The 22,653-nt window shown below is 38.1% G+C and overlaps 2 protein-coding genes and 1 pseudogene across 2 annotated transcripts; 1 reads left to right on the forward strand and 2 right to left on the reverse strand.

The window, feature by feature from the left end:
- Nucleotides 1-605: 605 nt before the first annotated feature.
- Nucleotides 606-3,382, forward strand: LOC102700742. The gene is made up of 8 exons (XM_006662165.3): nucleotides 606-926; nucleotides 1,042-1,154; nucleotides 1,586-1,635; nucleotides 1,788-2,021; nucleotides 2,433-2,582; nucleotides 2,665-2,760; nucleotides 2,860-2,880; nucleotides 2,961-3,382. Exons 1-8 carry the CDS (start codon nucleotides 655-657, stop codon nucleotides 3,126-3,128), a joined length of 1,104 nt encoding a protein of 367 aa, XP_006662228.2. The 5' UTR covers nucleotides 606-654; the 3' UTR covers nucleotides 3,129-3,382.
- Nucleotides 3,383-3,464: 82 nt separating this feature from the next.
- Nucleotides 3,465-17,192, reverse strand: LOC102701026 (protein MICRORCHIDIA 1-like). The gene is made up of 20 exons (XM_006662166.3): nucleotides 16,967-17,192; nucleotides 16,773-16,862; nucleotides 15,222-15,256; nucleotides 15,001-15,079; nucleotides 14,805-14,894; nucleotides 14,000-14,075; nucleotides 13,812-13,890; nucleotides 13,604-13,732; nucleotides 11,999-12,097; nucleotides 11,170-11,274; nucleotides 10,944-11,093; nucleotides 10,569-10,661; nucleotides 8,807-8,858; nucleotides 8,619-8,730; nucleotides 8,042-8,247; nucleotides 7,210-7,274; nucleotides 6,718-6,803; nucleotides 6,006-6,048; nucleotides 5,812-5,924; nucleotides 3,465-3,794 (listed from the first exon to the last, which is right to left on the reverse strand). Exons 1-19 carry the CDS (start codon nucleotides 17,091-17,093, stop codon nucleotides 5,814-5,816), a joined length of 1,827 nt encoding a protein of 608 aa, XP_006662229.1. The 5' UTR covers nucleotides 17,094-17,192; the 3' UTR covers nucleotides 3,465-3,794; nucleotides 5,812-5,813.
- A 1,235-nt stretch (nucleotides 17,193-18,427) lies between these two features.
- LOC107305039 lies at nucleotides 18,428-19,003 on the reverse strand (annotated as a pseudogene).
- Between the last annotated feature and the right edge of the window lie 3,650 nt (nucleotides 19,004-22,653).

Consider the following 22,653-nt stretch of genomic DNA (forward strand, 5'->3'; position numbering starts at 1 on the left):
TTGTTTTATATTTTTGTTCTTTGTATAAACCTTATCATATATGCAAATTATCTTGATATAAATCTTATATGTATTTTGGTCTTCCATTGTTATCTATTTATTACATGCTCCATTTATATTTTAAATATCTTTTATATGTGTGTTCAATATGACTTGCTCTATGTTCGATTAAGGCTATGTATATCTAAGTGACGGCATTTTATATATATACAAGTCTACGTGATATCCTAACCAACATCTAATTTATTAAAATTAGTCATAACATATTTTTTTTGACTTTAGTTTGGATGCATCAAACAAGTTCATAGACCGAAACAAGCAATTTATACGATTAAATTGCACCAAATTCGTATATCGGCAGTGAGATTTGCCCTAGCCATTACTAATAAGAGTGCCTCGTAACTTGGGCAGTTGGCTGGCTGGAGATAACAGGAACCATCACAAAAAAAAAATGAAACTGCAAATAGGAAAAACAAAACATATCCACGCGTCAGAAGCTCATTGGCTGCACCATTTCCCTCGAGATAGCAACACAATCCCAAGAACCAATCAGATCGAGCAGAAAGCTACACCCATCGTCAATCCAGCTCAAGCTCAAGAGAGCACCACGCGCCGGCTGCCAAGAACGGTGAATCCCCGAGAAAGCGACCGGGAATGGCAATGGCAGCCATCGTCGCGCGCGCAGGCGCCAATGCGACCGGCAGCCTCCGTTCCGGCGGCGGCGGCGGCGCCCGCCGGCGCCGCAACGCGGTGGTCGTCGCTGCGGCCACCGGCGCCGGCACCGGGCCAGCGGCGCCGCAGGAGGGGTCCCTGGAGCGGCCGGCGTGGTCGGGCGAGACGCCGCTGTCCCGGCTCGTCGGCGCGCTCATCGCCTTCAAGCCGCTCTACTCCCTCATGAAGCTCGCCTCGCGCGAGGTCATCATCAGGTGCGCGCGCGAGAAGAGACAGAATTAATCTTCCGTAGTGACAATCCGTTCGCGTTCGTTCGTTTTCTTGGAGGAGATGATGATGCCGATGGCGTGGCGCGGGCGGTGCGTGCAGGACGGCGGAGAAGTCGAACATCCCGTGGAGGGAGATGACGAAGCAGGTGCTGGAGTCGGACGTGTACGAGCTGTTCGACAGGATACGCGACCTCAACCTCGTCTACCCAGACTGTACATGTCTTTACTTGGTTCATCGCATTTTGTTTCCTATCTTATCTCGCTTAATTACCTTTGAAAGTTCACCGAATTGACTTGTTGTGTACTGAAAATAATTATTTCCTCCGGTTTTTTAATTATTGTTGTTAACTTTTTGGATCTACGTTTGATCCTTTAACTTATTAAAAAAATTATATAATTATTAATTGTTTTGTTATGATTTGATTTACTATTAAAGTAACTTGAAGCATGATTTATAATTTTATATATTTGAATAAAAATTTTGAATAAGACAAATGGTAAAACGTAAATCGAAAAATCAACGGCGTCAATTAAAAAAAATTCGGAGAGGGTATGTTTTATGTCACGTAATTTAAGGTTAAGACTGACGTGTGTTGTTGGTACTGAATTTGCATGGGCACTGACGGCTTGCTTCTCTTGGTCAGATTATTTGAGCCCATTCCACGCGTATGATGAAGGCAACCTGTCGTGGCTGGTAATTTCAAATTCACTTCTCTTATTTTCTTTCCATTCACTCTGATGTTTCATTCTATAACTCTTGAGATAAATGCAGTCATGAGCCAAATGGATGGGGTAAAAGTAGAGAGTGAGGATCTGAGCATGTGTTTCTTGATTGTGCTGTGCTAGGCTGCAGCTGAGGCTGAACCTGCGACAATGTCGATTGCGAAGAGGGCCATACCTGACGCTGGTTCGATCGAAGAGGCCAACCAAATTGTTCGCGGAAACTGGCTGAATGCAGTTGAGGAGCATCACCTGAAATACTCTGGGAATTGTCAGATCAATGACATTCTGGACGTTGGCTGCTCCGTTGGAGTCAGCACGCGGTACCTCGCCGAGAAGTTCCCTTCGGCAAAAGCTGTTGTAAGTGATCAAACCTTCTTACGCGTTTCTTGCAAATGAAACAGGCTTATCGATTTCAGTCCCAAAATTTGAGTCAAAATTTGGTTAGCAATTTGTTTGGGTTTTGCATAAAATTGTTTAAATGCAACGAAAATCTGTCCAATTTTTTCATTTGTTTCAGACATTTCAGTCCCATGATATTTTTATATATATATTTAGATATTTGAACACTGAACTGAAATGAATATACTTACTCATACAATCGGGTCTTAATCTTGGCACTTTTGTTTGCCTTGCATTGGATATCGTTGTCGAAATGCCCCCAAAATAATGTTAGGTTGGTAGAGATTATTGGTTTGTGTTGCAACATTTTTCTTTCATATATTACCTTGGTTTTACACTAATGTGCATGTTCGATTTCATGATATATAGGGTTTGGATCTTTCACCCTACTTCCTTGCCGTTGCGGCACATAAGGAAGAAAAATTGTCCCGGAAAAATCCTATCCGTTGGGTTCATGCAAATGGTGAATCCACAGGGTTGCCCTCAAATTCATTCGACCTAGTCTCCCTTGCTTATGTGGTAAATTTCTACCAAATTTGGATTCTTTTGCATAGTAGAACAAAGAAAGCTTTAACCTGTTTAGCTCAATAACTTTTTGTAGTGCCACGAGTGTCCAGCACGAGCAATCACTGGGCTAGTGAACGAAGCATTTAGGCTGCTCCGACCAGGAGGAACCATCGCCCTGACCGACAATTCAGTATGAAATTTTTGTTTTGTTTCATTCCATCAGTGACCATAAGCGTAAACACTGAAGATGGACTAATCTGACTGCATCTATTCTTTTGATCCATGGCAGCCAAAATCCAAAGTACTCCAGGCAAGCTTCAGCATCATACTCTGATAACATTTGTAGGTTCATGTTCATTTTGTCTCATGAACATCCTCATTATGTTTCAGGAACTATCTCCAGTTTTGTTCACTCTGATGAAGAGCACAGAACCGTTCATCGATGAATACTACATGCTGGATTTGGAGGAGACGATGAAGCAAGCCGGATTTGTAAATGTTCATTCCATACTGACAGATCCCAGGCATAGGACAGTCACTGGTACTGTGCCTTTCTGATTGTGTTATCTGTCATGCGGATTGAGTCCAAATCCCGATATCTCCCACCGAAATTTTGCTCCAACTGTCGATGTACCGTTAAACAGAAAGATGAACTTATACATTTGTGCACATAAGATAGGACAAAAACGTTACCAACCACTGCAATTACATTCAGTGTCACGAGTGCTTTGTTCAAGTGCTTGGGGAAACAAAAGAATTGCCTAACAATAAAAATAAGTGTCCCAAGTGGCTGACATGAGCTGCAAATTGAAGACATTGCGTGACATTTCAGCTTCTGAGTCATTCAGAAATATCATCTCACCAGTTCATTCAGGTTGTCTTCCCACTGTTACAGGTTAAACCATTAAACAACTTCGCTCTTATGGTGTTACAGGTTACTTCCCACTGTACACAAAAATGCAATGGAAATTTGAGTATGGTTAACAGTTGACCCACAGAAGCTTGAATCGAAGATGTCACTTCATTTATACATCTCATACTGTCGAGTTTGTGGACACAGGATTCTGATGTACTTACTACTACAGTTCCTTGACGTGACTGAACTATTGGGTTAGAGCTAACCTAATTTACTACTGACAAAAGTACTAGCAAGGTCAGAACTTCACACATTAGGTCGTTTGTAAAGCTATTGCTCACGCATACGTGGTCCACCGATAAACTAAGCTGGAAAAAAAATACATGTGTTAGCCAGTGACTTTTTTGACCTAACAGATGCTATTGATCAAGAATAGCATTCTATTCATGCATTGAATTGCTGAAATTGCAAAATTGATCATGTTTACTTGGTACCTACAAACAGAATAACCGAGCAGGTTTACCCTTTTTTTTACCATGACAGGGTTCCCCTTTTAAACAATTAAAGCATAGTTACGGTCCTAGAGTTCTGCCTGTTTTATAAAACTTTGGTACGATCATCATCCCCAAGAGAATAAGCAAAATGGATTGCGAGTAGGTAAGGCATACCCTTATTTTGCATTCAAGGACAACAAATTTTATGTTGAAGAATTCAATGGACATAGGAGGATTTGATACTTGGGAATCTACCCCCAACTTAAAGTAGGTAACAAATTCAATTTAAACTTATCTCTTAACTATCACCATAAACAGTAATCACTCATGTATTATTTCACCTGAATTAGTACCCGCATGTGAACAGCATCACTAGCCTAGTAAGTACGGTCTAAAGGTGCTGATTCTAGGCAGGGTGTCCAAAACTGCTTTTGGAGCCAAAGCCGCTGCCCCGGCAGTAGGGCATTAATTGCCGAAACAGCAAAAACAGCCACAAATTCACACTCTAAAAATTTGAATTCAAATCCGTAGTTTCAACGGTTTCTCTGCGGTTTTCTCGCAGTTACCGTGCAGTTTGGGGGTTAAACCACTGCATGTTGTTTCCGAGGCAAATAGAAATGAAAAAGGTGCTAAAATGTCTAAGAAAAATGTGGAAAAGTTGGAAATAAATAGTATAATATATTTGGTACATGTAGGATATATTAATTGCAAACTAGAAAATTCGGCATGGCCTTTGCAAAATGTTTGACTTTCAAACAATTATAAATCACAATTTCCCAATTGACTAATCAATATACTGCACAAATTGATATTTTAAGTTCATGCATGTACATGATACAATATCAATTAGTAGAAATGTTTTAGTGTTTATTATACAAATATTATAGTGTCAAATGATAGAATCAGAAATGATACAATCAAATAACTTTATTCATTTTCCCCAATTTTCTCGGTTTTGGCATAGAATTTGATCCCACCAACATTATTTTCGCAAAATTTCTTTCACCAAACTGATTTATAACTACATATGTATTATCATGATTTTCTCCACATGTTTACGAAAAAAATTGTATTCGGCCGAATAACATTCAAACTAAACCGCCCGTATCCACTATTGCATCTCATCAGTTTGACTGAAAACCATGGTAACCGTGGAGGTTACCTGCGGTTTTGAAAACCCTGATTCTAGGTCGTATCTTACAGGAATAAGTGGATAATATGTTGCAGATGCTTTAATTGGGGGCATCCAAAATGGAAATAAATCAATGAACAACAAAAGCTCAATCATGTTAAACAACCAAATCTAGTTACCAGTGTAAATCAACTGCTGGGTTTAAAATTTAGTCCTTAAGGGAAATCTCAGTGTGGCCAGGTAAGTTAATATCGTCCCTTCCTAAAAATTACAGGCAGCCATAATTTATTATGTTTCCCTTTACATCTTTCTGCTTCCTTACCCTTCTTAAATTATCAGCAAATCTGGCAAAAACAATCGTAGGTACGGTTGGTGTTTCATATATTAGAAAATGGGAATAAAGGTACTACCAAATAAACTGGCCAGGTATCACCAGTTTTAAGAACTCTGAGGCACAACCATTACAATAAGCAAGCAACTATAAGAAAGGCATGTGCACTTATCCTTCAAACTAATAACTATATAAGAATTTCATTTGCTAGGTACCAACCATGAGTTTTAGCAAATATGATAGGCGATGTTAAGATAATACCAAGAAAAGCTATGAAAGTAATAGCCTTTTAAGCTTAATTTAAATTGTTAAGTTCTCACATGCTATATTATTGTACATACGATTTTGAGATTAAAGAACTATTATATAGCGAAATTAGAAACTCAGCTCATAGATAAAATAAGATGTTATATGTAGCTAAAACTAACCTTCATATGTAAGGGGGCTGCTGCTGTTGCTGGCTTTTCCGTACCTTCAAGTCATCAGCAAGCTGAGTGCACTTCCTTTTCGTATCCTCTAGCTGTTGTTCTAGCTGCGAGATCTGGAAACAATCATTCAACTGTGATCAGGGGATACAATATGATCTCAACCACTAGATAACTACTCTGATGGTTATGCATACCGTCTGTCTCAACTGTGTATCTCGTTGTCGAAGCTCTTCACGCCTGAACCAAATATTTTCAGGTTTAGAATTCGAAGAAAAAGGTGGTAACAATGATTTCACGCAAAACACAATACTGCCAATTTTATGAATTGAACTAAATGTTAGGACAAATTGTAAACAAGGGAATTATGCTGACAAGAAAATATATATTACATACAAGGGCATTCCAAAAGCCAAATATAAGTCTTGTAACAACATATTTTTGCCTACATAGAGGATAAATAAGCAGAGAGAAGCTGGATCTCCTTGAGGATTCTATATTTCCTAGATATAGTTTTTTTATGTTGACCAAAACACAGGTGAAAAGTGATCGAGACAGACAATATATGAGGTAAAATGGTTGATTAATTGATTACAAGGCGTAATCAGCCAACTCTAGAAAGACAATTGTTGATCCACTCAACAGGTGGGGCTGAGGGACACAGTTCAATGATTTATCTATAACTTGAAATTGATGGCAGAATTAATGGTCCAAAAAATGTAGAGAGCTTAAAATAGATATATAACAAAAGGTATGATAGAATTCAATAGGAAAATCTGAACAACAGTACAATTTCATGATATATGCAGAAAGTTATACAGTACTTTTTACAGCATCCTATTGAACATATGTATGATAGTATATTTCTAAAGTTTCATTATATGTTGACTCATCAATGATCAATATTACCTTGTGAACAGAGCAATGTTTTCTTCACTCAGCTTTCCCATGAAATTGGGATCAAGTGTGCCGTCAGAACCAATATCTACAGAATCCTGAATACCAAAAATTCAAAGCAAACTAAAGATCGGTGTGTTCCATATGCTAGAGGGGTGCAAAAATGGACCAGCAAAAAATGTATTATGGCTAAAAAATCCAACATACATTGGCATCATATGAACTGTACACAAACCTAAAGCCGAAAGAAATACCAGATGTTGTTTATGTTTGATAGACCCTTATTACAGAAAAATGAGCAGTTGAGTTTATAAATGTTATCACAAAGGCTTATAAAGCCAGGATTCATCAGTGGAAGTGTGAAACTGTGAAACGAGCGGAGGCAAAATTCACTCAGCTCTTCACCAAGTGCTATGGAGGGATTCAGAGAAACCAAAAGAACTAAGAACAACCAACAAGGGCAACATTACTTAATAGTAGGCCTACAAGATGCAAGCTGCAAACCTCATCCAAGCCTGCTGGCTCCATACTTTTTCCTTGAGCTTGGCGTAATGATTGTACACCAGAACCTGGTCAAATTAAAATAAATAAATAAATAAATAAATAATGAATTACATAACAAGAAAATTAATAGAGCAAATTTCAGAAAGCCCTATGTATATGGACCAATATAAAACATAATGACATAACCACAGATTATAAATTCTATTGCATGTAACGGGGTCATCTTTTCACTTTTTCAAGGAAAAAACCAAATTGCATATTTGCAAACGGAAATAATTTGTGAATAAATCTTTTGTATACATGTTCATAGCGATCTGAAATCCAAGACTGAAAAATAAACTACGATGAAGAAAATCTCAAAATCACCTCCAAATTTAAGATTTAAGGTTGAAAATTCAAATTTTGGCTTCTAAGCATAAGCAAAAGCCAAAAGATTGGGGGGAGGGGTGCATATCTCTATCCTGTTTCATCTGTTTGGCACAACACTGCATTTAGATTCACAAGTGGACTCGCTGCTCCAGGAGCACTTAGCTACTCAGCATGTTGCTCTGTGAGGAGAACAGAGCTTTCATTGTGCATGCAGCGTAGTCAGCCCACAGATGCATGCTCATGCAGGAATACAGAATGTGATTTGCCACAAAAGCATTTCAGGTAAGCATCATTTATCAGTTCCAACAAAGACTTAGTTGCTTTTATTAAGGTAAAACTGGGAGAGAATAGAACAGCTCATGGCTATTTAGCACACAGAAGAATGGATTTTGTTGTATAATTATATGATTACTCCACCTGTATACATCATAAGAGGAACAGTCAAATGAAGCTGGTATGTTACCTGCACCGTTGGCTGTCAATCCAACATCTGCAATATCATCATACGTCTCCGGTAGCAAATTTGATGTATGCCCTCCAGTCCTATTAGTGGAAGCTCTCTGCTGAGACTTAGGTCCAGGGTTCCCTGAATCTTTGAGAGCAGCCTTGTACTGGGATCTTAATTGTGGATCCACTGGCTGGTAACCTATTAAATGACACTTTTCTTTCCTGCAAATACACCATTTGTTACCCAAAAAAAAGTACATACAGAATGAGGTAAATGGTTGCATGCAGAACCCAAGGCACGAACTATTTGCACTTAAGACACACAATACAGGATGGTAATATCTAATGAGGTATACTTCACTGTTCACAGGCACTGTTGCAAACAGCCTATTTTTTAGACCAGAGAAACAAGCAAAAGGTTTGCTCCTTAGTATAAAATTGGGGAAGGAAATTGAAATGTGGTATGATAACAATAGTAACAATAGTCATAACTAGATTATAGTCATGACTCATGAAAGAGCTGCTTTTTCCAAATGTGCATTTTTCATGTCACAAAAGCAAGGATACTTAACCGAATTACTAGTGGTACTTACCAATAATCAATGATAATTTGTCTAAGCTTAGCTTCTAGTCGAATAAATAGTGGAGTTCTCTCAAAATCTTGTTTGTCATGTGCCGGCTCAATGAAATTTGCCTCCAGTACACCTAAGACATGAAAGTTGTTATATAGAGAGAAACACTGCGAAATATGAGTAATGGCAGAATCGAACATAAAACTCACCAACAACACTTCTCCCTCTACTAGATCCCTCTTGAAGGACCTTCCAGAAGGGCTGCAAAGAAACAAAAAAAAATAGAAAATCAGTTCCAACCTATCTGCATTGATAATTGGACCTGCTAGAATACATTTTAAATTGCAAGACCAAGTTAAGCACCTTAATTTTAAGCAATGAAAAACATCCACTAAACTATATTAGCATCATGGTTAGCATTTATAGATCTCTCATCAAGTTGGTTTGTTCATAAATTAACAGAAAGCAAGCATAGTATCATAGAAAAAAAAAACTTGGATATTAGAGAAGGACCTAATATCAATTAAATAGGTAGAAGTGAGGCTTTGAACCTAGGCTGGCTACCCCACTGTCTCGTGGAGCTAGCCGGAAGACCGCTGGGCATTTCTCAGCATACTATCATAGAAACAATATGGTACCAGAAATTATAAAAAAAATGGCTGGAAATACAACTTATCAAAGAGCAAAAGAAAACATTGGAGATTGGAACTCTAAAATGAAATTTGTAATTCCAGTGTGTACAGAATTTTTCCTACCCTATGATATATTTATTTAAAAAATGACAGTGCTACAATTCAAAGGTTACAATTTACAAATAGACATTTTCCCTCATCAATATTTGCTATAGGACACCATATATTTGTCGTAATTCCATTGGACACTTAAAAAATGTCTCTGCCATAGGACACTCTGTTTTGTGACAATTTGCTAAAATACACTATGTCAGCAGTAAGCTAGTTTCATACTCCCACCGCCCCAAAATATAACAACTTAGAGCATTCAGCATTTGTCCTAAAATATAGCACAACTTCTACATCTACATTCTCTTTTCAACTAATCACAAACTTTCACCAGTAAAGTTTTCCGCCTACTTTCTCTTCTCAACCAATCAAAAAATTTCCGCAATTTAATTCCACCAACTTTCTTAATACCTGTGCCCAATTATAAACTCCTTATATTCTGGGACTGGGGCAGTATCTTATTTCAATTGGAGAGAAATTTGGAAAGGACAAATGTAAGGTAGGGTTATGTACTTTCACTTAAATTTCCAAAATTTCAAGTCTTTTGGTCCTTTGGTCATCTGATATATCTGCCCTCCCCAAAGAAAATTCTTTTTTGAATTTTTCAAAATTTTCATTCTGTTGATCCCCAAGATGTTTTTTTTGGCAATTTGTTATGGGTTTTCAAATTTGCAATTTGGTTCAAAATTAGCTCAAATTTCGAATTTTCCATCTTTTTTCCCCAAGAGCAGAAAAGTTTATGAATTGAACTGACTTCTGCTGTCGACCCCAAAAGTTTTCTTGGAGAACTAGACTTTGTGCATATAAAGCAACCTCAGCCAGAATTAAGGAAGAAGATGCATTTATTAAAACAATTGACATAACAGCTGGCATTAAGACCCTTATATCATTCCAGAAATCTACTAGTTGAGTTATGAGAGACTGAAAAGAAGCAAATTGTCACAAAGTAGTATGCGAATTGAAAATAAATCTATCTACAAAGTATTGCATGGCTATCTAGTATTGGGAATTGTCCCTCGTCTTTTTGGCATCCCACATACAGCTGGACAGCTGGTATATTAGATTATTAGATAAACCTAAGTTCTCAGTAGAAGTGCAAGGGCATCCTTCACTGATAGGAGAAACCCTGCTCCTACATACTGACATCAAAGCAAAATGATGGATGACAGAAAAAATGGGAATGACGAAAGAATACATGGACAAATAACTCATGTATGGAGAGAGTGGTTACCATTATTAGTCGATTTTTATGGTAAACATTCATCCCAAAAATCCCCAGAACAGGTGCCTCCTTTGCAAAGCCAACGTCTACTTTCACTGCAACCTGCGGTTTAGTTTCAATGTGGTTCCAAACAAAGTAAACAAAATGTTGTTAACAAAAACAGGAGATGTTCATGACAAAATAATAAGTTGGAAAATACAAGGCATTGACTACTTCTGTAATTTCACATAAAGACAAAAGGAACAATCAGATGAACTCAGGGCATGACACATGATTATCCACTGCAGATAACTTGCATAAGTAAATGAGTGAGCACTACATGCAGAATACACTAACAAGAGAAGCAAATGAAAGTATCAGACAAGTTTGAACAAATTTACATACCACTTGAGAATCGTGTGCAACTTGAGGTTTGTAGGTAACTACTTTCTTAAACTTTAGCTCATCAGCAATCCTTATCTGTTCAATGGGTTTTCCTCTTAATATAATTTGGAAATTTTCAAACTTCTTAAGGTAAAGGATGGAAGTATACGCCTGCATATGGACAAACACAAATTGTAATAAAACTGTATAGGAGTAGATTCAGAGTACAAAAAGAAGCAAAACCTACTCGCAATGAAAATCTGAGTCTGTGGGATATATGTTGCTGAACAATTTCTTTTTGGGCCTTTGACACTCCGCCGCTGGCTTTATCTTGATCTCTGAGTAATATGTCCTGAAAAATGAACAACAAAACATGAACTAAAACAGGTAAAACAATAGGGGAATGGAAGGCAACCATGGTCTGCAAGAACTTAAGAAACACATTAATCACAGTTCAATTATCAATGTGCAAGTGTGAGAACATCTACAAATACACTGCTCTGCAAGAATACAAAAACCAGTATGCATCTATCTGCCCATCAGATTTCCAATAATAAACTAATCCCTGATAAATCATGATTGTCATTATTCCAGCAAATATCACATTAGTTCGCAGACAATTATCTTTCCTTTCTGCCTTGAAAGAATTGTAAGATAGAATATATCAGTCAATATTCAAATTATTTTCAAAAGTATGGTGAGGAAAATCATATGCACCATTTGTCTTTTTTTATGCCTATAACCTATATTAGCATGACCAGGCATTGAAATTGCAATGAAAATTATATGAAAACTGTCGTGCAAACAACTCCTAGCACTGCAATGGTCGTGCAAACAGTTGAGCAGGAGCAGAGACTTTGGGGTTTAGCTGGCGCTTCTTAAGCTGCCTTGGGAGTAAACAACCCCTTCAAGCTAGGCCTGCTGGGTGGCCTGGCCTGTGCGTGTGTTGTGTTTGTGTGTGTTTCAAAGTGAGAGACCTCCAGGTTTTTCTCCTCTGTATTGTTTTTCCTTCTCCTTAATGAAATGAAACGCATACCTCTTGCGTTCTCAAAAGAAAAAATTATATGACAACTTGCCTCATCATCATCCTCAAAGTCAAGTTCTAAAAGGCCATCGTCGTTCATCCATAAATTGTATATTGCCACCTTAGTTCCATGACCAACAATATCCTCAAACTGAATGCACAAGAAAATTATCAGTATATATGTAACAAAAACTAGTTATGAGTCAAAAAGAAGGTGATCGCGATCACTACAGAAAAATTACAAATTCAGCTTGTCAACGAAGAAACAAGAATAAGTAATGCATGTGCGCCTAGCAAGCAGTGGAAAAAACATTCTGGACAACAACATTTTGGAAGAATTAAGATCTGGTGGTAAAATGTGTAAGAAATATAACAGCAATAGCCATATATTAATTGTTCCCTTTCCCATGTTGTAGAGGTATTTGTAAAACCAGATGTAAATGTGTTAATTAGTGCCACAAATGAGGGAAAGAACGTTTATGATGTAAGCTCAATTCAAAGCATTCAATTGGTTATTGAGTTCATTTAGGTAATTAACTAATTATTGTGAGTAGATTATTGCCAAATAACAAGATTCTAAGGGAATGGTGGAGATCCTTCTGCGAAATCAAACCGAAATCTCTGCATAAGAACTTAATAGGATCCCTAATAACAACTTGGTGGCACATCTGGATAGAGAGAAATGGTAGAGTCTTCAACAGTCAGCACAACACAGCCATTCAAGTAGCCCGCAAAATAAAACTAGAGATAGATTTAAGACGCTTGGCTTTTCGACCTCCCTGAGAGCTTTCCCCCTCTTCTAGCAGCTTCCTCCCAATGTAATCTCGTTTCTTTTCTTTTCTCTTTTTGTAACAACTTTTATTCCTTCTAATATATTCCGGCAGGCCTTCTGCCGTCGTGTTTTCAAAAAAAAAAAAAATTATTGCCTGAAGCAGACCATGCTGCTCAAGGGACAGCTCCAAGTGTGCTGGTTTGATTAGTTAGCAAGTGTTAGGATCATCTCCAACTTGCCAATCTGGTTTACATATCTACATTTCGGAAAGCAGCATAAGTTCAACGACAGATCTAATCCAAGATGAAGAGAGAGATCAGAAGTTGAACTGTTTTGTGGAAATACAGAGAACAATAATCGCCCTTCAGTCAAAAGGAAGAAACTTATACTGGGTAAAGGTCCTAAGCAGGAAAAATATGTTATGAACTATCAGTAAATTGTTAACCAATTAGCTGACAGAAGCACCACCAATGGTTATTCCAATGAATTGGAAACAGAAAAGTAATAATTATCTTAATGAAACATGCATGTGCCCAATTGATTGTTGTTTTCACGCATGCACTTTCATAAGAAAGTTATCGTGCACTCAAATTCAATAGGCCTATTGTACTACGAAACCTTATCATTGTCCATATATTACCTGAATGCAAACAAATTAGATTAAAACAACAAAACAGTATCAGATTGTAATGTGTCCATCTTTATCTGCCTATTAGTTCATCTCAAGTTATGGGTGATTGGATGCACATTTGGTTTTGACCTTTGATCAAAAATCAATAATACATGAACTATATCAAACAAATATAGGAGCAATATCCTAAAGCTCAGTAATCGATTTCGAAATGCCTTAATAATGAACGTAAAAAAGTCTGGGACAGATGTTACCTGTTGTAGCAGTTCTTCCTTTGAAGAAAAAGGGGACCAGTCCAGTATTATCTTCAAGCTGCTGTCCCAATCACCCTGTGAACCATACACCAAAGGTACAATGTGGCCATCTTGGATTTTAAAATCGAGCTGTAAGAAACATGGAAGATGTCAGCTATAGACAGAAAATAATGCATGGAAAATACAGTATTGTATCAATGTTACATACCATGGGGACAACTATATCATCCTTCATAGTTCTCCTCAAGAAAGTGTAAGAGAGCAAACCAATACTCAAGGTAATATTACTACAGAAGAAAGAACGCTGTCATTAACACTGATAGTTGCAGAAGTTAAGGTGCCATGAATTCTTTAGAAACATATTAATAAACAAAGACTGACATGAAAAGTATTTACCTTCCACGATTTGCACGAGTAAACACTATTGCATCAGCACCAAGTCTCATTGTGCTTGTCTTAAAGCCATTTCCATCTGTGTTGTGGAGAAAGGTGCAAAATGAACAACCAAAAGTCATTCAGTACTGTTTTTGAAATAAAAGCATAAAATTCCTACATACTAAAAGAAAACAATTGTTGCAAATATTTGAACCAAAACAGTCCTCAATGACAGTTTAAGATTATAATATCACAAACAATGCACAAATGGAATTGCATTTATACAAGCAGCAAAATTGGTGATAAAAGTAAAGGACATTTCCATTTTGTAAGGAATAGAAGTTATAAACAGTACATAGATTAACATTTGGAGATCTCCAACTATTTTGTACTGATTAGGAAACAATCCATCTTTCAACTCAGAGAAATATACAACTGTTGTTTAGACATCTTCCAGATGCAGACTAGCTTCAATGGTATCTTTTGTATTGCTTACACATGCTGATACATCATGATAACTTGAGTCAAGCCTAATCCTCGTGCACTCCATGAAATGAAAAAAGGACAGTACCATATCATAAACAGCACAGGGAGTGTTAATTGGAAATAATTTAAAATACTATTGGGAAGGTAGCAAAATTATTCATTATTATTGCGTTCTCTTTTTTGCAGGTTTGCTTTCTCAATCTAGTAGACTCATTGAAATGCAGAGCAGAATTCTTAAAATAAAATTAAGAATTTAGTATACTATTAAGCTCCTATTCGAAAGCCTTCAGAGATTAGTCAAAGTTCTCAAATCTTCCCATGGAAACAAGATGAGACTTACACTGGCCAATGGTTTTCTTTGATTTCTTGGTTGAGAATCCAAGACTCATGCATCGTCGAACCCCTTCAGGATCCATTCCTCCTCCATCATCTACAACAGCTCCAACTTAATACTTATTAATAGGAACATTATATGAACTCCACAGTCTACTCAACTAGTTGCATCCACTTTCATGTTTTGTATTGAATCTGATTACCTTGAAAAAACAGCATTGGGCTATTGTCTTTCAAGTTGACGCTTTTATCCACTTTTACAAATGTGGCACCATTGCAAATCTGCGACACCATATCAGCAGGAAATTATATTTAATGCTATAAGCAATACAGTACCCCAACAATTACTCAAGACAATTATAGGTGATTAACAATCTTGAAGATAATGTATGAAACTATGAAGTTTCCAGAAGGTACTACAGACCTCATCTACTGCATTGTCAAGAAGTTCAGCTATAGCTGCAATAGAAAATAACAAGAAGCAAAATGTAAGGAAATGTTGACCATGACAACACATAACTTGAACACTGAACATAGAAAACAGTCACTATGAAAATTATCACACCATCTAGTTCTTCATTTTGTTTTGATGATGTAAACATTGAACAAAAACAATTTCATTCAGCCATTTTATCTACATTATTCCTTAAAAGGAAGAGCCAAAGAGAGGTCATGGACAGATCAATGCAATAAGGTAAGAAGGTGGGGCAGCACGCAATGCATTTTGCTGTACGCAAATCCCATTGATATACACATTGGACAATCAAGAAAATTTTGCATTTTACTATATTTCAATAACATGTGGAATCAGGGGCCTGCATACCAGTGAGATATATGGCGGCAAATCTTCAAGTGCCACTATTGAGTGGCAAATTGCCAATTTTATCTATTAACAACTACTACCTCCATCTGAAAATAGAAAACCTAGTGCAGGATTAGACATATCCTCTGTCCAAATCCATAATGCTAGGATATGTGTAAATCCAGTACTAGGTATATCTATTTTTTGAGACAGGTAACACAACAGCAAGAATAGTTACACAACTAATTTGCTTTATTTTCTGTGTTCCAACAGAATAGGAATAGAAAATAATGATCATCTCAGCTGACAGTAAGGAGATTTTGGATCAGGAGGGTGAAAGGGAAAAAATGAAAATCAGGATTTACATTTTTGTCCATCTGAATATGTCTAGTGAGAATGCAAAATTATATACAGTATCATTTACTACGAAAGCTAGTAAGTTTAACCTTCTTATCTAACTTTCCAATCATTTTGTCTTTTTTTCAAAAGAAATAGTTAGCTCATTCTTATGTGTCTTGTCGATATGCTACATGGTTAACAAGGTATGTTTTCAAAGATCCACCCTAACTGGCACAAGTCTAGCATTATGAATGATCAATGCAACTCAGGATTATGTGTTCCCAGACTTTCAGTTAACTGAAAGTGTCATCTTAAAATCCAGCCAATATTTTAAAAGGAAAAGGAGCTAGCACATTATTGATATCCTTATGTCAACAATGCTTCAAAAGATGAAGTGATGGTCCCTTATCTCTTCACAGGTTGACAATGGGGAAAAAACATGTAGGCAGAAATCTAAAGAGCAAGGCTAAAAAAACATCATTGATGCAAATAGCAAAGCATGCACCACTGATGCACGTTGAACAATGAATTTGTATATGACATCTAAGATTTTTTTAAGATGGTCCCAGAAAGGTTTCTTCAGTCAGAAAACACATAGTCAAAAAACATTAACATAAACAGTAACAATGGTTCGGCACACATTCACACCGAACAATCTCAGAAAACTAGTTTTTCTCCCTTTTACCCTAACAGCCTTAGGGCTATCAATATCAATTTAACACGACAAACTCATCCCTAATATGTAAAACTGCAGCCGCGACCTGATTTGACCCACACAGAGGATACAAAACAAATTACACACAAAAGTGGTAGGGTAGGCAGATTGGCACCAACCTCCGAATGCCCACTTGTGAGAGGTCGCGTTGGTGTGGAGGAACTTGGGGTGAACGCGGGCGCGATCGAAGTCCCCTGCCTCAAGAGCATCTGCAACCGCGGGGCCGCGGGCAACCGCATCAGCAACCCACAATCCGCACCGAAGTTTGGCGGAAGCTACAGGTAAGGGGGACACTCGAGGAGTGGGGGCATACCGTGGAACTCGCGAGAGGGGGCGGACGCGGCCTCGAACGCGCCGGCCTTCCAGAAGCTGCGGCAATCGAGGGTCCGGCCGCTGCCGCCTCCGCCGCCTCCTGTGGTGCCGGCCATCGCCGCCGGCATTGGTGGATAGGGCACGGTTGGGGTTTGGCAGACTTCGCCGGGGAGATTTTCCCGACGAGTTCGCCCACACCTGCTGCGACTACTCAATACCCTAACACGGTTTTTCGCTACGTGGAGTACTTGTGAAAAGGAGAGAAGCCGAAGTGCCGCTGGGCCGGCTCGGGGAGAGACGGAGGTGGGACTTGGGCCGTGAGGCACCGCACCGACCCGTTTCGTGGTTCATGTCAAAATTGGTTGTGCCGGCTCAGCATGACTTAGCTCAATGTGTGTCGTGTCGTGCCGTGTCGACACGTGAGAGTGATATCACGGTCTAAGCACGGTCTAGTTCTGGCTATCTGATCTGCTGACTATCATGTCATATTACGGTGCTCATACATTAATGTATAACAACCATTAATATTGTGACGTGTCGAAGCACCGAACTACAGTAATCGCCCTATCGATAAAGTGGTTACGTTCATGTGAGTGCATCATAATATCTGCGAGCCATGTATGTCGTGTCGCGCATGGATATGACGTTAACATGACATTCAATGGCTGATGGACTCATGGTTACACGACCAATGGGCCAGAAAGAAAATCAGTCTATTGTGGAAGCACGACCCAGGAAGAAAATTAGTCCAGCGTGAATGTTTTGTGCCTCTTTTGGGTCATGTCGGCCCAAGCGCGGCCCAATGATCGTGTTGTGTCGTCTAACGTGCTTGTGTTACAGGCCCAAGCCCAGCCCATAGTCATGCCGCAGGCCCGACCCAATTCGTCCTAGGTCGTATCGTGTTTTCTGTTGTGCCAGGGCACCGTGCCTTAGGCTGGCCTATGAAAGCACGGCCCAAGTCTCACCTCTACCAACAACCTCTCTAAATTCATTCTACTCTCCAAATATCTATTTGATCACTCTCTATTTTATTTGTCAAATCAAATTTATGATTTACTCCAATAGTCTCTTCATCAATCCTCTCTATTTTTAGTCATAGAGTCTATGACAGTGAGACCCATATGTCAGCCTCTTTCTGTTCTTCCTCCTCTTTCTCTTCCTCTTTCTCTCCCTCCTTCTCTTTCTGTTTCTCTTTCTCTCCCTCTCCCGAATCCACGACGGCGGGGGACGGTGGCTGGGACGGCGCAGACGGTGGCGACACTCGGATGGTGGATGCGACAGCAACACTCGAATGACGGATGATGCCATTGACAAGGGTGGGCGGCCTGCCACGGCGGATGGCGCAGTCACCGATGGGGCAGGCGGAGGCCGGCAGCGGGGTGGAGGCGTGCGGGACGGCGACGGGGCGAAGGCTGACGACATGGACGGCTCGGGCAGAGGCCTGCGGCAGGCGACATGGGTCTCAATTGTTGGGTCTCAATTGTTCATACTTCACTTTGTACTTCTTCTGAAGCCACGAGAATCATCTCTGCAAAAGTGTGCAATGAATTGATAAAGGTCTCTCTTTGATCCTTTGTGATAAAAAAATCAGTTGCAAAGCATTTATTTGTCCCTTCAACAACCTGCATTCTTCCACCAAGGCTACAACATCTTTTATGGAATATACAGGAGGATCCTCCCTTTTTTACACCGTGAATGACTAAATGGATGATAAAGCCTCCGTAGAGGGTTTATTACTATTCAGTATTTTCTCTACCATCTATAAGGATCCACTCTCAGACTTTTCCCCTTATCCACCTTTGATCCACCACTATCTCTCTTTTCTCTTAGCACTTGGTTCATCCTCCTCTGTCTCAACATCATTGTCATTGTCATTGGCAATATGAATTGCATCAGCGGTGTCCATCAGTATGGTGCTTTGCCCTAAGGACCAAGGGTCAGCGCCGGTATTGTGAATGTATTCAAACATATCCTCAAGTAGCTCATCATTTTGCAAGCCAGCCTTCGTATATTTGTTGCATCCCGGTATGTCTTGCATAACACGACATTACAAAATTGTGTTAGAACACTAAGTGCATGGTTGGGAGCTAGAGATTTTGAGAAGCTAAGATTATGATAAGCCAGCTAGAGGTTCAAGATTTTGAAAAGTTGAGAGGGCTCCGTTTGGGGGAGCTTCTGAGAATTTGCTGGCTAGCATCCTGAGAGGTTGAATTGCCTGAAATACCCTAAAGTATATGGGGATTCTGCTTATTTGTAGATTGGTTGGTTTAACTATACCAATGTACATGAATATTTTTTTTACAAATTCTTTAAAATTGTAAATTGTCATAAAGGTAGTCAAGAAAATTATATTTTCCTTTTTGAAGGCAATAAGAAAGGTGATTTACTTATGTAATAGTTTACATGCATATTACTTGGCCACGACAATGTCTTCGTCAAGCACATACAAAATATTGCACTTCCTTGTGTTCATCAAGCACATATCAAAATACTACTTGGCCAATGACATATGTACACCAAGCACATAGCAAAGCACAACCTAAACCACTTCCATAATTCTATGTACTGCGTCCTCTGTCTGCCATCAAAACATTTGCAATAAAATCTCGATAGATGCACATATCACCATCATAGATGTGGTGCCAACATAACAGTTTTCTTCTTCTGGTGAATTGATAGGTGGCATATACCCGTCATCATTGGCACGTATCTACCCTATAGTGCACCAACTCGTTTTACTCACCATCATTATCGTGTGACACATCCGACGGTCTAAAACATCTGTAAGCGATTTAACGATCTAGATCCTCCCCCTTATGACAGGTAGATGTTTCCATTTAAGAGAAACCTTTAATATGGAAAACCAACAACATATCGTAGAAGGATCACTAATTAATAATTTTGCTTCTTCAATCTTATATATCTAATTATTTTTAGGTAAGGATAACTAATTTATGATGGATAATATTTGATATACTATTTCCATATTGAGAGAGTTTCTATATACGAGACAAACACTTTCGCAGGCTAATTTATGATGGATAATATTATGGTTAGCCGAATCACTAACAATAATTTAGAGATAAATCTCTGGTAATAGGAATGAGTATCTGATGTTCTATAGATATTTTGTTAGCAACATGTTTTTTATGTTAAATAAGTAATTTTTTTATGTCAAATGATACATCAATGTAGAATATTTTTTAAATTATTGAAACATATGTGCATCTACTAATAATAACGGACTGTAAACACAACTTATGAAAATATAATTAGTAATTTCTCTTCATTAAAAATGTTATATATTTTTAAACTACAAAAAATTTGTGCAATTAATATTTTCTAGGTATTTATTTGAGAGTTGCACAGTTATTTTGTTCATTTTATATATATACAAACGTCAATAAATTTCATTTATTATAATAAGACGAAAAGTTGAACGTAATGCAACTCCTGTTTGTATAAAATGATTTTCATTAAGTTTAGTTTTATAGAGTTTAAATTTTATGTTAATATTAAGTAATACAAATAATTTATTTAATTGAAATTATCCTTGCAATGTATGAACTTGATATTGCAGTGATTCTGAAATTAGTGTATCAATTATGTAAGAGCCCTAGGTTTATAACCAGGTATTTAGAAATTCATTTCTTATCCTTTAGATTGCATATTTACTATATTGCAATTTGATCATATGCAATAACAAAATTAACTCTAATCGGTAAAACTGAAACCACTTCTATTTGAGCAATAACCTGAACAGAAGTATACATATGTAATATTTTATTCAAATATTAGTTTATTTATCATCACTAAATATAAATTTTGTTGAATTTTAACTCTATATTTAGGCCTCCTAAAAATTCAAACCAAGTTTCAGCCTAACCCAATTCATCTTTTCACCAGATTTAAAATACTTGGAATTTATGTGTGAAACTTTCAAAAATGAAAACTAGGTAACTCAATCTATCTCAACACCAAAACACACATTTTTCACACTCTTGTAGCTTAATCAAATTGAATTTACCAAGAGAGGAAAATAAAATAAATCCTGAAAACTGTAAGAGTGAATCTGTACTCAATATTTCACCCACCTCTCTCACCCTCCTAAACAGACATGACTTGGGCCCACTTGTCATTGACCTTGGGTGTCTCTTTAGCCCCCACAACACCCTCTTGGGCGTGCTCCCACCTCAAGATTTAAGGGGGAGGGGCAGAGAAAACCCCTTCATCTCCCTCCCATTCTGTTCTGGTTGCTGTTCTGTTCTTCCATGAGCTAAGCTCCCTCCTCATTTTCCCCCTCCCCAAATCTTCACAAAAATGCAAGGATCTAGCCCTGCATGTCACACCACAGGATCCCCAAGGTTGTAAGCTTTCCATCCATCCAAATAGCTTGCACATGCATCGGTTGCTGAGGGAGATCGAGAAAAAAAAAGGAGCTTGCTACTTGGTGCAGAGCAACAGTAGCAGTTGTTTTCCTCCTCTTGGTGAGCTTTCTTCCCCATCCATAGCTACTCTCTTAGGTTCCCCATCATGCTGAGCATTCCTAGTCTCCTCCATAGGTCACCGGTTCAAGATTTGAAGGCTAGTAGTAGGCTGCAAGTTGTTTTCTCTTCTTCGGTGACAACAGCTCGGTGTCTTCTTTGCTTCCCTATTTTGGTGAGTTTTCAGCTTCTTCAACTGAAGCTGAAAAGTGTCTTCTTAGCAGTAGGATCAAGTCCTTAATGTATGTTTTCTTGCATGTGATGCTCTTGACATTCATGCACTAGATCGAGCCATCCACACGTGCTGTTTTGGCTGAAAAATGAGTGAACTTTGAAAATCCATAACTAATTCATATGAACTCCGATTTCAGTGAAACAAATTCTTATTGCTCCATAAAACAGATCTCTTCATTGTTGTAAAATAAAAATGACCAACTTTTTACTGTTTTTCTCTGTAGGAATATAAATAGCTATATGTCTCCCTTGTGTGGTCTAGCTCTTCATAGATTCATAAGAAATTATTGGTAAAAGCTAAAACTGTGAAACCAATTTTGTTGAGCTTATATTTTGTTACTCTTTGCTGTTGTGAAAATAAGCTTGACAATACTCCCCTTAAATCATGTTTAGGAGTGTATTTAGCATTCCCATGATATTAACTTCTAAGATCCATAAATAAATAATGACAATACATAAAGTTGTGGAATAATTTTTTTTAGCACCTGTGAATGATGTACTGCCCACTAAAAATAATTATACATGTAAAAACTTGGTTTGAGCTGCAAGTTACTTGTAATGCTCTAAAGTAGACTTAATTATTTACGGAGCTGTCATTATCTGACCTAAAAGCTTCTCATTTTCATCTCCTAAACAATAAGTGATAATCTAGTGATTCTTTCACCTAAATTCAAGTTAACATGTGCTCTACTCACTGTATTTATTTCATGATTTATTGATCATTTTGCATGTGCATGTTTATTTGGCTCTTATTCGCATATTGCTTCTTTTCGGTAGATTTGGAGAATTCGGAGAGTACCGAGCCATATCCAGAGGAGGATAGTGACTACCCTCAGCAGGAAGGCAAGCACCTAAGCATATAGAACCTATACTTTCTCTATAAATATTTTTGGTTGCAAAACTATACCTATATATATGCATGTGTTTCCTAGATGTTAAAACGTCGGTTTTGGGTGAATTGGTAGATCGT

The sequence above is a fragment of the Oryza brachyantha genome, chromosome 10, assembly GCF_000231095.2.
Source record: "Oryza brachyantha chromosome 10, ObraRS2, whole genome shotgun sequence".
NCBI lineage: Eukaryota > Viridiplantae > Streptophyta > Magnoliopsida > Poales > Poaceae > Oryza > Oryza brachyantha.

Excerpts from the sequence above, each read along its gene's own strand:
- LOC102701026 (XM_006662166.3), bottom strand. The coding sequence starts at position 17,093 with ATGCCGGCGGCGATGGCCGGCACCACAGGAGGCGGCGGAGGCGGCAGC. Across the intron at positions 13,733-13,811 it reads ATGATATAGTTGTCCCCATG|CTCGATTTTAAAATCCAAGA; the intron begins GTATGTAACATT and ends TGTTTCTTACAG. Across the intron at positions 8,248-8,618 it reads CAAATTATCATTGATTATTG|GAAAGAAAAGTGTCATTTAA; the intron begins GTAAGTACCACT and ends GTGTATTTGCAG.
- LOC102700742 (XM_006662165.3), top strand. The coding sequence starts at position 655 with ATGGCAATGGCAGCCATCGTCGCGCGCGCAGGCGCCAATGCGACCGGC. Across the intron at positions 927-1,041 it reads TCGCGCGAGGTCATCATCAG|GACGGCGGAGAAGTCGAACA; the intron begins GTGCGCGCGCGA and ends CGGTGCGTGCAG. Across the intron at positions 1,636-1,787 it reads AAGGCAACCTGTCGTGGCTG|GCTGCAGCTGAGGCTGAACC; the intron begins GTAATTTCAAAT and ends GTGCTGTGCTAG.